Below are 14,135 nucleotides of genomic sequence, written 5' to 3'. Positions count from 1 at the left end.
AATACAGTGTTCGGAGCACAATAGTGCAAATATCAGGCTGATGTGCTCTTCATACTGATTCAGCTCTGCTTAGTCTGTGTAAAGCCTCATTCAGATGTCTGTAAAGCAGGGACATCTAAATGAAGCTCTACTGCTGCTTCAGCGAAGCCTCATTCAGATGTCCCTGTATTACTGACATCTGAATCAGGCTTTACACTGACTGAGCAGAGCCATGTATCTAATCCCATCATGTTTGATGCAGTCTGATGAGTCATGTATTTACTTCCATCATGTGTGATATAGTCTGCTAAACTATGTATCTAATCCTATCATGTGCGACCCAGTCCGCTGAGCCTTACATCCTCCAATCTCATTACATGTGATACAACTTACTGAACCATCTATCTTATCTCATGATGTGTGATACAATCTGCTCAGCCATGTATCTAATCCCATTATGTGTGATACAGTTCACTGAGGAATGTATCTAATCCCATCATACTGTCCGCTAAGGGTGCTTTCACAATACATTTGGCACCTGTTCGTTGTTCCCGTCGGGTCTTACATCTGAACACCCTGCAAAACGGGATTTGGGTGTATGCGAATGTGGCGCCCCTGAGGGTTCGACCGCCACAGGGATGCTGCACTTCTCTAATGGAGTGTAGTGTTCCTCCTCTGAGGTAAGAACAGTGCGATGGTCAGGACCCCACCTCCACATCCAACACCACACTTCTCCCACCAGAGGGGGCTATTATGCACCAGCTGCTGCCCCTACTGGAGTTGGGAGAGAGGGGAACCAAGAGATAGGGGAACCAATTAGTGGGTGAGGGTGGAGGATTCACATTTTAGTGATACTGTAAATTTCATATTTAATACACAGCCATCTTGGTTCTTGTTCTTTTTGATTGTGATCTCCCTCCCTGAGTGTGGATCCTGTGTGGACCTGCAGAGGATGGAGGCACGGCCCTCGTACCCTGGCCTTGGGTCGAGGGGCAGGTTGCTGATAATGTATGTCTCAACCTGGTCAAGGACCATGACCAAGAAGGCCTGGAGCTTAGGAGTGTAGCTCCACCGCAAATGGATCCCAGGGGGATGCAGACGGAGCGGTATACGCCACCTGTCCTGGCCAACCTGATCTATTCAGAGGGATTCCGGCTGCAAGAGGGGTACCAGCCCCCAATACCTGACCTTGCTACTCCACGTCCTGGTCAGGGAAGCCCGGTAGGCCCATAGGATCCCACCGGGTAACGGAAAGAGCGGAGCTGCCACCCGTACCCTTTTTCTGAGTGAAGTTCAGAGGGAGACCCGGCCTATCTACACACACACAGACAGGAAAGGACCCGGTCTGAAGTCTAGGAACACTCTGGTGCGGGGTCCTGATTGAACACTGGACTTACTCGGAGGTTGTCGGACCCTCGTCTTTGGTGACCGCAGAACTCCGCGAGGAGCAGTGAGACGCCTTCCTACTGCCATCCCCATCGTGAGTAAAAACCCTGGAAGTTAACCCCTATGGCCTCCGGACTCTTATTCTGCACTACACCGTACTACGCAGCACCAGACCTCCTAGACTACTACCCCCTCCATCCTGTCCCTCTGCCCTGAGGCCCTGCTCCGCCTGTGGGGAGTAGTAACAACGATGGCTGCGATAACACCATGCCTCAGCGGACTTCAACAGCGCTGGTGGCCTTCACCAGGTGCCACAGGTGGCGTAGTGGAGATCAGCCACTCAACCCGGATAAGCCCGTACCATCTCTTTTTTTAGTGTGACGGCCCTGGGCACGGAGCGGGTCCGGGCCACGGCTGCACCCCATCTACATCACAGGACCCGGCTCCGAGTCCCCCATCTCCCAGGGTAGGGCTTACAGTAGGCGAGCGTCAGGAGTCTCACAAACTTGGCGTAGTCGGCAGGATCGCGTGCCCGCAGCAAAGGAAGGAATTACCCATTGCTACCTGGTAGGCGAGCGTCAGGAGTCACACACGACAACGGGACTATAGACTATAATGGTGCAGACAGAGTGAGTGTGGACTGTGTTGTGCATCATTTTTGGGCATTTATGCTTACTGGAGATGGACACCCAAGCGCAGTCTGTTACGTCTGAGTGTCAGCCTCCAGTAGACCAAAAATGATGCACGTCAAAGCACACGTTCGCTCTGTCAGCACCATTAGAGTCTTTGGCCCTGTCGGCTCATAAGTCCAAATCCAGTTTTGTGGGGGGTTCATAAAAATGGGTGCCAAAACGCAATGTGAAAACACCCTAAGTTGTATATCTAATCATATCATGTGTGATACAGTCTGCTGAGAGTGTATCTAATCCCATCATGTGTGATACAGTCCACTAAGCTTTGTATTTAATCCCATTATGTGTGATACAGTTCTCTGAGCCATGTATCTAATCTCATTTTGTGTGATACAGTCCACAGAGCCATGTATCTAATGCTATATTTTATGACACAATCTGCTGAGCCATGCATCTAATACAGTCATGTGTGATTCAGAGTTCTGAGCCATGTATCTAATCCTATCATGTGTGATGCAGTCTCTTCTGTTGTTGCTCCTACAGTCTTACATAGGAGCATCATCTCCTGAGCTGCAGTCCTAATGCAACTCTTCTTCGCCACCATCAACAGCAGTCTAATAAAGTGTCACTTAGCTGACACCTACATATCAAGAGCAGCCATAGAACATGCCATCGCTGAGCCGTAATCCGTCCTTCCCAGCCTCACAATCTTAGAAGTTACTATCACTGAGCTGTGACCCACCTTTCCCAGCAAAAGAAGTAGTCTATTAAAGTATTGTCACTGAGCTGTAACTCAGCTTTCACAGTAAGGTTGCGTGCCCACTATGCGTTTTTCAAGCGTTTTTGCTGCGGAGTTTCCGCAGCGAAAACGCTTAAAAAACGCTTGGTAATACGTGCCCCATGGTCCCCAATAATAATCCGCGTGTGCTGTGCACATGCTGCGGAAATTTTTGCTGCAGATTATCATTGCGGAAAAATCCGCAGCATGTCCATTAATTTTGCGGACACTCAGCGTAATTGCCGCCATTGACTTGCATTGAATCGCTTAATATCAGCATGACTACATGTGCACATGCAGATATTAAGCAATTCAATGTGCAGATGGTACCCGGGTCTGGAGAAGAGGAGACTCTCCTCCAGACCTGGGTACCATAGTAACTGTAAAAAAAAGAATTGAAAATAAAAAATAAACATTATACTCACCTTCCGATGTCCCCTGGTCTCCTGTATGATGCATCCTGGCTCCCCGGCGTCTCGCGATGGTGTAAAAGGACCTTCCATGATGTCATTAGTCCTGTGACAGGTCACGTGACCGCTGACGTCGGCGGCTCAGCAGGAGCTCTGCTCAGGAGGAGGGCCTAGTGAGAGAGGCCCAGGAAAGACTGCAGAGAGGAGAGGAGTGAGAAGGAAGGCTCCAGAACAGAAAGGATCTCAGGGGCACGGGCAGTGCGGATGCCACCCGTGCGCCCGAACCCACCAGGAGTGGAAGGATCAGGCCCCAGAGAGGGGACCAGCCCCTAAACTAGCAGAGTTCTTCAAGTCTCAACTAGATAACTGGAGGGTGCAGCATTTCAGGTGCTGCAGCCAACAGCCACATCTAATCACTAAAAAAGTGACCATACAGGACCCAGGGGACAGAGAAGACGTCGCCCGACAAGGTCCGCGGTCACTGGCTTGGGACACTGGGTGTGAGGCGCAGGGCAGGAGGGTGAGAGCCAGTGCAGGAAGTCGACCAGAAAAGGCACACAGAACGGGGTCCCGGTAGGTGCTCTGGAATTACCTGTGGGTTTGCTGAACCCCTCCCTGAGTAAACACAGGATGACGTGGGAGGTTTTACACCAGTAACTGTAACCTGGAGTATGACCCTGAAGACTGCACCCCACTGTCTCTATGAATTATTACTGCGCCATCATCCCCTGCACCACCCTGCACAACAGCAACATCTATTACGTCCCCACTTCTCTGCCTTGGAGCTAAGCTCTACCTGTGGAGAGCTGAACCAACTCTGCTGCATTAACAACAGCTCCAGAGGGCCTGCTCCGCAGCGGCGGCTCCATATAGCCACATACCACAGGTGGCATCACGAACATTATAAATAGAAACTCTATCCCCTTTTTCTTTAAAACCCCTTTTATTGACCGCCCTGGGTCACGGACCGGGTCACCGCCACTGTGACATCCCCCAGCATCGACCGGCCCGGCTACCGAGGACCCCATGGCCCAGGGGGCGCGTCATCAGCACTCGCAGTCTCGGGGCTGTGATGCGGTGGCATGACACATGGTGCCCGGCGCCTAATCAGCGCTGGCGTCACTGTCTCTGCCTCCCGTCAAATTGAAAATGAAGAGGAAGTCACAGATCAGCTGTAGACTGGACTTCCTCTTCATGTTCAATTTGTCCGAAGGCAGATAAAGTGATGCCAACTCTGATTGGGCGCCAGCCTTACATTACATTTCACCGTATCACAGCCCCAAGACTGTGTGTGCTGACACCACTGGAATGATGCCAGCACCGGAGGCGAGTATAAGCTTTTTTATTTTATTGAGGCCAAACATTTAGTTCAAGAAGGGGTTGTCCAACTAGTCAAACACACAGCTGGAAAGTCATTGCTGTGCTTCCAGGGAGAAAGTTGAAGGCACCAAGGACATTAAAGGGTTTTTTCCCACAAATATAAGTTCATTTTAATCAATAGATCTTGGAATACTATTAACTTCCACACTTGTATGTGTTTACATAAAATGTTCCTGTGCTGAGATAATTTTATAAACGTTCCCCTATGTAATGGCTGTGTCTGCTTGTGTACGCAACACGTTCTGATCATACCACATCTCCTGGGCAGGGGAGGAAGTAAAAGAGTATACAGACATTACAGCAGGGGATCACAGCTGATTCTTTCTTTGAAGAAAAACATTGTTTAAAAACAAGCAGTGAAATTTACCTCACAGAAAGAATCAGGTGTGATCCCGTGCTGTAATGTCTGTATACTCTTTTACTTCCTCCCCTGCCCAGGAGATGTGGTATGATCAGACCATGTTCTGTACACGGTCAGACACAGCCATTACACAGGAGCATGTTTATAAGACTATCTTAGCACAGGAACATTTTTTTAAAACCCATCCAATTGTGGAAGTTATTACACTGTGTTCCAAATTATTATGCAAATAATATTTTCTCATATTTTCCAAAATTACCTATATGAATTGCAGTCATTGTAATTTTCCAGTCAAATAACTATTAGAGTACAATTGAAAGGTTTTTGTACAAACTGCCTATGATAACAGTATATTTTTTAAAAAATAAAAACTCAAACTGCACTCAAAATGCATGTTCCAAATTATTATGCACAGCAGAGTTTTCAACCTTTTCATTTTAATAAAGAACAAAAAAATTGTCATTTTTGAAATTATAAGCATTAGCAGGTTATTACAAACTGAAATCAAACAGTTTTCAACTCAAAACTTTATTCTAGGTGATGTTACATTTGCACATAGGACCCCTTGCTCGAAAGGAGCTTCTGAACTCTCTCGTCCATTGAATTTGTCAGGTTTTGGATGGTTTCTGCTTCAATTGTTTTGCATGAGGACAGAATACCCTCCCAGAGCTGTTGCTTAGATGTGAACTGCCTCCCGCCATAATAGACACTCCTTTTGATGATGCTCCAGAGGTTCTCAATGGGGTTGAGGTCAGGGGAGCATGGGTGCCACACCATAAGTTTGTCCCCTTTTATGCCCATATCAGCCAGAGATGCAGATGTGTTATGCGCAGCATGAGACGGGGCATTATCATGCATAAAATGATCTCGATGGTCCAGATGGATGGAGTGGAGGATGGCTGGTTGATGGACACCTCATGCAAACACGGCTACGGCGCTAACAAGGAGGAGGTGGAGTAATGTTTTGGGCTGGAATCATGGGGAGAGAGATTGTCGGCCCTTTTAGGATCCCTGAAGGGGTAAAGATGAACTCCATAATGTATGTTGAGTTTCTCAAACAGCACTTCCTTCCATGGTTCAAGAAAAAGAACCGTGCATTCTGCAGCAAGATCATTTTCATGCATGATAATGCACCGTCTCATGCTGCACATAACACATCTGCATCTCTGGCTGCTATAGGCATAAAAGTGGACAAACTTATGGTGTGGCACCCATGCTCCCCTGACCTCAACCCCATTGAGAACCTCTGGAGCATCATCAAAAGGAGTGTCTATGATGGCGGGAGGCAGTTCATATCTAAGCAATAGCTCTGGGAGGGTATTCTGTCCTCATGCAAAACAATTGAAGCAGAAACCATCCAAAACCTGACAAATTCAATGGACGAGAGAGTTCAGAAGCTCATTTCGAACAAGGGGTCCTATGTGCAAATGTAACATCACCTAGAATAAAGTTTTGAGTTGAAAACGGTTTGATTTCAGTTTGTAATAACCTGCTAATGCTTATAATTTCAAAAATGAAAATTTTTTTGTTCTTTATTAAAATGAAAAAGTTGAAAACTCTGCTGTGCATAATAATTTGGAACATGCATTTTGAGTGCAGTTTGAGTTTTTTATTTTTTAAAAAATATACTGTTATCATAGGCAGTTTGTACAAAAACCTTTCAATTGTACTCTAATAGTTATTTGACTGGAAAATTACAATGACTGCAATTCATATAGGTAATTTGGGAAAATCTGAGAAAATATTATTTGCATATTAATTTGGAACACAGTGTATTATTCTAAGATCTATTGATTAAAATCAGCTTTAGTTCGTGGGAAAACCCCTTTAAGAAGTTTACAGTGATTGTGAAAAATGTCATGACATTTCACAGACTGACGGCTAAACAAGGGATAACAAATTTTGCTGGAAGTGTCCATTTAAGCCCCTTATCTTCTTTGTATGCCACAGGAGTATGGTCCTGAGAGGCATATTGGTTTAGACATAGTAAAACTTCATACTTTCAGATATTGATTATTACTGTAACTGGTGTTTGTATTACTTTCCTCTGTAGCTGTCCTAACAAACAAGACTCAACCATTAGCGTACCAGAAAATGGTGTTTCAAAAAAAGGTCGTCTGTCTTTGCAAGTGTTTAAATTTGTTGGCAATCACAGCTATGTCTACATTCACTGCGCTGTAAGTCTATGTGACGTCACTACTGGATCCTGCGCCCCTGTAAGTATGACTGTGCATTATTGTGCCTTACTAGGTTTTGCTTCTTTGCAGTTTGCATTTTGTATGAGTTTAAAAAACTAACAATTGCTTAATAATGATACCATTATTATTATTGCAGTCATGTTCTGGAATTCGGTCCCAAAGTTCAGCAGCTGAAAAAAGTTATCAGCTAAGTCTGGGTCCAATTCGTCGTAAAGGTCAGTATATCAGTTGTGTGATGATAAAAATGTTCAAATACTATAAAGTGTTGATTCCCCATGAAAGGTCTTTTTATGCTACTTTGCAATTACCACTTCAATGAGACATAGTTTAAAGGGAGGGTGTGCAGAATGAAGGACAAGATGAAAAGTATATTGTCGAAGAAATCCAGCTCAACCGTATAAAATCTTCAACTTTATTTGTATGTGATTAAAACATCTCCACATTCATCATTAGTCAATAGATAAGAACATCTATGAGTTTCTGGTGCACTTAGCGCCCTTACTCATGAGTTCATAAAGATTTTAAACCGTTGAGATGGATTTCTTCTACTACGTATATTCTAATCATCATCGTTGGTGGCAGCAATATTTATTCCGTGATCCAGAGGAACTAGGCAATTTTTCCAAAATTAAAAGGATACCAACTGTTTTGTCGTGTTCTTGATGAACGTAGAGTAATTTTTAGAAGAAAATTTTGTGAATTGCATTTTACTAATGAGAGTCTCTGGTGGAGACCAAAAAAAACATGGTGCTAAAGTATACTCAATAGCATAATTTGTTCTTCTAGGCCCAAAGCCAAATCCGTAACTATTTACTTATTATTAGTGATGAGCGAGCATGCTCGCCACTGCTCGGTACTCGCCCGAGCATCTCAGTACTCGAGATGCTCGGAGCTCGCCGAGGACTTTCGAGATGCTCGGGCGGGAGCTCGGGTCCTCGTCCTGCATGTTTGGCGCTATTTAGAACACCAATCATGCAGGGATTGTCTGCCACTCACTGTAATGTCACAGCCATGGTGGTTGTGGAATTACAGTGATTGCCCAAATCGATGGGAACAGTGTTCACAGTGAAACATGAAAAGCCAGCAATTCAGCAGCGGCATACACCGGTACCCGACAATTTAGAACAGAAAGAATAGAGCATTACACATAGATTAGATAGAAATATGTCAGTCACATATATAATAAGTACCGTGACAGTGTTGGTTACTGTTCTTGCCATTTAGTGTCAAAATAAAGGATTTATTAAAAAAAAAAAAAAAAGCCTGGGGATCCCCATAATTTTAATCTCTAGCGGAGGTTAAGCAGACGACTGGGGCAGATGTTTAAAGCCTGGGAAGGGGGTAATACCCCCGGAGCTTCCCAGGCTACTAATATCAGCCCCCAGCTGAATACCTAGCCTTTACTAGCTATTAAAATGGGGAACTCAAAAAAAATGACGTGGGGTCCCCCTATTTTAATAACTAGCAAAGGCTATGCAGACAGCTGGGGGCTGATATTAATAGCCCAGGAAGGGTGCCATGAATATTGGCCCCCTCCCAGGCTAGAAACACCAGCCCTCAGCTGCCTCAGAAATGGCGCATCCATAGAATGCGCCAATTCTGGCACTTAGCCTCGCTCTTCCCACTGCCCTGTAGCGGTGTCAGTGGGCTAATAGGGTTGGGGTTGATGTCAGCTTATAATGCTATTATTAGAGTTTAATTTAGAACTTTAAAGGAATGTGTGTTTATTTCAATTAAAGGATTTTATTCTGGGTGTTGGTGTTTTTTTCACTTTCACTATGGGGTTAGTAATGGGGGTGTCTTATAGACGCCTCTCCATTACTAACCTGGGCTTGATGTCAGCTGGCATTATAAGCTGACATCAACCCCAGCCCTATTACCCCACTGACACCGCTACAGGGCAGTGGGAAGAGCGAGGCTAAGTGACAGAATTGGCACATCCTATGGATGCGCCATTTCTGGGGCGTCTGACGGCTGGTGTTCCTAGCCTGGGAGGGGGCCAATATTCATGGCACCCTTCCTGGGCTATTAATATCAGCCCCCAGCTGTCTGCCTAGCCTTTGCTAGATATTAAAATAGTAAATAGTAGTAAAGGCTAGGTATTCAGCTGGGGGCTGATATTAGTAGCCTGGGAAGCTCTGTGGGTTTCACCCCCTTCCCAGGCTTCAAACATCTACCCCAGCCGTCTGCTTAACCTCCGCTAGAGACTAAAATTACGGGGAATCCCACGCCAATTTTTTTTTTAATAAATCCTTTTTTTTAACACTAAATGACAAGTACAGTAACCAACACTGTCGCTGTACTTATTATATATGTGACTGACATATTTCTATCTATCTAATCTATGTGTGATGCTCTATTCTTTCTGTTCTAAATTGTCGGGTACTGGTGTATGCCGCTGATGAATTGCCGGCTGGCTTTTTTAAAGAGACGGGTGCATGAAAATCGGAGGGCACTAGTGTGTTCCTATATACCCTGCCTGCCTGTCTGACTATATATTCTGCCTGCCTGACATTTAATTGAGCACTGCTCCCATCGATTTGGGCAATCTTAGGCCTTCTGCAGACCGCCGGGGGGGACCGCCAGAAAAATGCTCGAGTTTCCCATAAACTTACATTGGGCTCGTTGCTCGGGTGGAGCACCCGAGTATTCCAATGTGCTCGACCCGAGCTTCTAGCACCCGAGCATTTTAGTGCTCGCTCATCACTACTTATTATGTGATAGGAGGGCCATTTAGTAGATCAGGGTCCACATGTGACTGCTACCTCTGCACCCACTATATCTTTGTTTATTCTTCACAGAGGTCAGATCACCACTGTAATTGATCTAGTGGCAATCTATTGGTGAATGCCGTTTTGTGAAAACTGAAGAAATGTTTTCCACATACTAGTGTTAGCTTAGAGATGAGCAGAGAATACAGAGGCAAGAGATCAGCTAATCAGTTTTATTAAGTATAAATTTGTTTCATAAAGGTATTTACATAGTGGACCTATCTAGGCTTTCACAAGATCGATCTTCCTACTGCGTGTTCATCCATCAAGTCTTCATGGCTCGAGATGGAGCTAAAAGATGTTAAATAAATAAATTTACATGGGCTTCATGTAATCCAGGAAAAAATAATTAAATAAGCCTTACTGGGGGAATGTCAGATCCTAATCATGAAGAAGGAGCCTTCAGATGTCACCTTTCTTCTGGGAGTTGTCTGTCCAGATACAAAGGCCTTTTCAATTCACCGGCCATTTCTTTGTTTGGTAATTTATTTCATACTCTCTGGATAATTCATGTATCTATTACTTTACAGATGAAGTAATAGGCACTACACCTTCTGGCTGTATTGGTAAGTATGACACTCAGTGGTACATATTCCTGAAGAATATCTGCACTTTTACCACCAGTTTCTCTTTGTTGCCATAATATAAGTACTGTATGTATACCATATTTTTCAGACCATAAAACGCACCTAGGTTTTAGAGGAGGATAATATAAGAAAAATTGAAGCAAAAAATGTGGTCATGACGCACTGTTATGGGGGGAACAACTGCTGACACTGTTATAGGGGTAATGTCCCCCAATTCTGTACTAATATCCCCCATTCTGGGATATATATGATCCCCATCCAGGTATATATGATCCCCATCCTGGTATATATGATCCCCATCCTGGTACATATGTCCCCATACAGGTATACATGCCCAACATCCTGGTTTACATGACCCCCTTCATCCTCGTATGCATGGCCCTCCTTCCTGGCATACATGGCACCTTATCTCCATCCTGGTACACATGGCCCCTACCCCCATCTTGGTATACACGGTCCCTCATCCCCATCATTGTATACATGGCCCCCTCATCCACATCCTGGTATATATAGTCCCCATTATGCTGCACCCATAAATAAATAAATGATTCTACTCACCTTCCCTCTGCTTCCTCACAGCGCTGCATCCTGTTCTGCTGCCAGCAGCTGATTGCAGTGTGTAAGCAGCGCATGATGTCACTGTCATGCGCCCCCAAATGTCGAGGTCAGCTGCCTGAATATTTAGTGCTCCTCACGCGCGGTACTATGGGAGTAGAGAGTAGTGAATATTAATTTTCTTTAATAGCAGACACACTGTTAGCCACAGCCACCGGCTCCGGCAGCGGCTGGGCGATCACATGTGCTTGCTATTAAAGAGAATGAATTTTCACTGCTCCCCACACCCATAGTCCTACTCACCCACCTCTCTGCGCCGGCTTCAGTGCAGAGGTGTGTAGGACTATGGGCCTGGGGAGCAGTGAATATTCATTCTCTTTAATAGCAGGTACACATGATCGCTCACAAGCTGCATGAGTCAGAGGATGCAGCTAACAGTATGCCCGCTATTAAAGAAAATTAATATTCACTGCTCCACATGCCAAATAGGGGACCCCTACTTTTCTCAATCTATACCTTTGGCCTGCGGCAATTCAAAAAATCCTGTAGCTTCCAGTACCATCTTTACGGGGATGACACTCAGATCTATCATATCCTCCTTCTCCTCTTGCTTTATAAACTCAGTGTCGTCAAAACTGAACTTATCATCTTTTCTCTATCTCACCTAAACCCCCTACCCAATCGATCATTCTGTCACTCTATCATAATTAATGATACAATGCTTTTCGCTGTACCGGAAGTCCAATGACTTTGAGTAACCATCGACTCTGCCCTGCCCTTCAAACCACACATCCAAGCTCTTACTACCTCCTGCCTTCACCAATTCAAAAATATTTCCAGAATCCTTCCTTTCCTCAACTCTCAACCTACCAAAATGTTGGTCCATGCCCTCATCATCTCCGGCCTCGACTACTGCAATATCATCCTCTGTGGCCTTCCTGCTAACAATCTCACACTTCTCCAGTCCATCCTTAACTCCGCTGTCTGAATAATCAACCTCTCAAGAAAGCTTACAGCCTGCTATAACCCACCTCACCCCCACCGGAACGGCCACAACCCCTCAACCTACTGTCTCCTTCCCCATTCCTGTAGAATGTAAGCCCGCAAGGGTAAAGTCCTCTCCCCTCTGTACCAGTCTGTCATTGTTAGTTTCTTGACTGTAATTTATATTTGTATTTTATATGTAACCCCTTCTTATGTATAGCACCATGTAATCAATGGTGCTCTAAAATTAATAATAATAGTGGATCCTGTGCTATCAACTGTACGTAAGTTGTCACCTTTCATCCTGTCTGGCATGCTAACGAAATTGCCAATAAGTATTATGTACAAAATAAAAATTGTAAGTCTAGCACATACGTGTCAAACTCTGGCCCGCAGATTGGCTTTAGTTGGCCTGCGACACCAGGACCACCACCCCTATGTGGAGCTAGTATTCTGTATGGAGAACTAAGTGTGGCCTATTATTTTTTTAATAATACGAATAGTGATATGAAAAATTGAAAAACATTTAAAAATCCATACATAAAAACCTGATTTATACAATTGATCATTTTCTATTGATATATTCCCTTTAAGATACTGGAAGGGAAGAACTCCTGAGTTCAGGATCAGATTATAAACAGGGTTTGTTTGTAGTATTATTATTATTATTCATGCTTATATAGCGCCATCATATTCTTCAGCGCTTTACAGACTTTATCCTCACTGTCCCCATTGGGTCTCACAATCTAAATTCCCTATCAGTATGTCTTTGGAGTGTGGAAAGAAACCTAGGCAAACACAGTGAGAAGATACAAACTCCTTGCAGATGTCGTCCTTGGTGGGATTTGAAACCAGGACTGAAACGCTGCAAATCAACAGTGCTAACCACTGAGCCACCGTGCTGTAGTAGATGACCAAGCACATAAAATATAGTAGGATGTTTTAAAGCAATATAATATTTTGTCATATTGCAGATAGGCAAACAATGTGTTTTATTAAAAAACACATTTATAACTAAATTAGATATTACAATTCTTACTATAAAAAGGATTCTTTTTTTTTTCCAGGCACACATGAATCTTCTGCGCTCTTTGGCTTTGTCCTCCTGCTGATGGCCCAAATTTGGTTTGGTTAGATCTTCAGATGAATCATTAATTGGACTGACTTCTATATTCTCACCATGCTCATCTCTTATGTACAGTACACTTGCGTATTATAGGAGTAACTTTATATTACTACTATGTACTAGTCTAGGATATTATTTAATTCATTGTTATTTTATTAATCAGTGCTTTAAAGCAGGTTCTACATATTAAAAATTATGCATTGTACTTAGCATACTAATAAACCATTCATTCAATAAAAAAAACATTTTAGATGCAACTTTGCATAAACTAATTGAATATAATTGAAGGAGTTTACACATGAAGAAATCCCTTTTCTGTATTCTCATATTTATAAAGCATATACTTATTATAGAGCATCCCTCCCCCCCTTCCCGCTTAGGACCACATTTTATAAGTTAGAACTGAGAGACTGGTAAGACTGATTTCTGCTTTGACTGACTTCAGCCCAAATGGTCTCTCTGGACAATCTGAAAAGACCAATACTATTAAAGATCCTTTATATTTGTTGGCCAGAGATTTTCCTTTTTGTGCCACCATTTATTAGTCCATAGGAAAAAAATCACCTGTAACATTATCTCTCTTGGTTGATGACTTTGCAAAACATCTCCCATGTCTGTGTCTTAGATTCCTAAATTTGGCCATACACTTTAGGGAAAATTTTTTAACCCACCTATATTATCATGATTGGCGTTGACACCTTCAATCACTTTTCCGGACACAAGATATGTATGGTAACAGCTACGTATTCCCCTTCCCCTATTGAAATAAACATGCATGAGTCTAAAAATCTCTGAAGACTAATTTATTTCTACTTTCTCCAACATAAACCAATTGTGCCTAGGAAAACATTTAGCCGATCAGTAGGGTTTTTGGGGAGGGTGAAGAATATAAGGATAGGCTGTATAAAGATAAAGCACAGAAAAAAAGGAAAAATTCAACTTTATTTTTCTAATCGCGAACAACCCCTTTAAAGGAAATGGTGGTGAG

The 14,135-nt window shown here is 43.7% G+C and overlaps 1 protein-coding gene across 2 annotated transcripts in view; it reads left to right on the top strand.

Annotated features, from left to right (window-relative positions):
* The window catches only part of LOC141162013 (uromodulin-like), a 62,909-nt gene extending 48,974 nt beyond the window's left edge, over positions 1–13,935 (top strand). For both annotated transcript variants that reach the window (XM_073647628.1, XM_073647629.1), the window contains exons 15-18: positions 6,980–7,142; positions 7,261–7,339; positions 10,426–10,461; positions 13,089–13,935. In XM_073647628.1, coding sequence (XP_073503729.1) covers positions 6,980–7,142; positions 7,261–7,339; positions 10,426–10,461; positions 13,089–13,156 — 346 coding nt within the window. In that variant the 3' untranslated portion in view covers positions 13,157–13,935. The remainder of the gene's footprint in view (positions 1–6,979; positions 7,143–7,260; positions 7,340–10,425; positions 10,462–13,088) is intronic.
* The last annotated feature ends 200 nt before the right edge of the window (positions 13,936–14,135 follow it).

Source organism: Phyllobates terribilis, unplaced genomic scaffold (assembly GCF_046119375.1).
Source record: "Phyllobates terribilis strain yellow unplaced genomic scaffold, ASM4611937v1 Scaffold_9__5_contigs__length_417890890, whole genome shotgun sequence".
In the NCBI taxonomy this organism is placed as follows: domain Eukaryota; kingdom Metazoa; phylum Chordata; class Amphibia; order Anura; family Dendrobatidae; genus Phyllobates; species Phyllobates terribilis.
The sequence above is the reverse complement of the archived record's forward strand: the minus strand, read 5'-3'. Positions and strand labels throughout refer to the sequence as shown.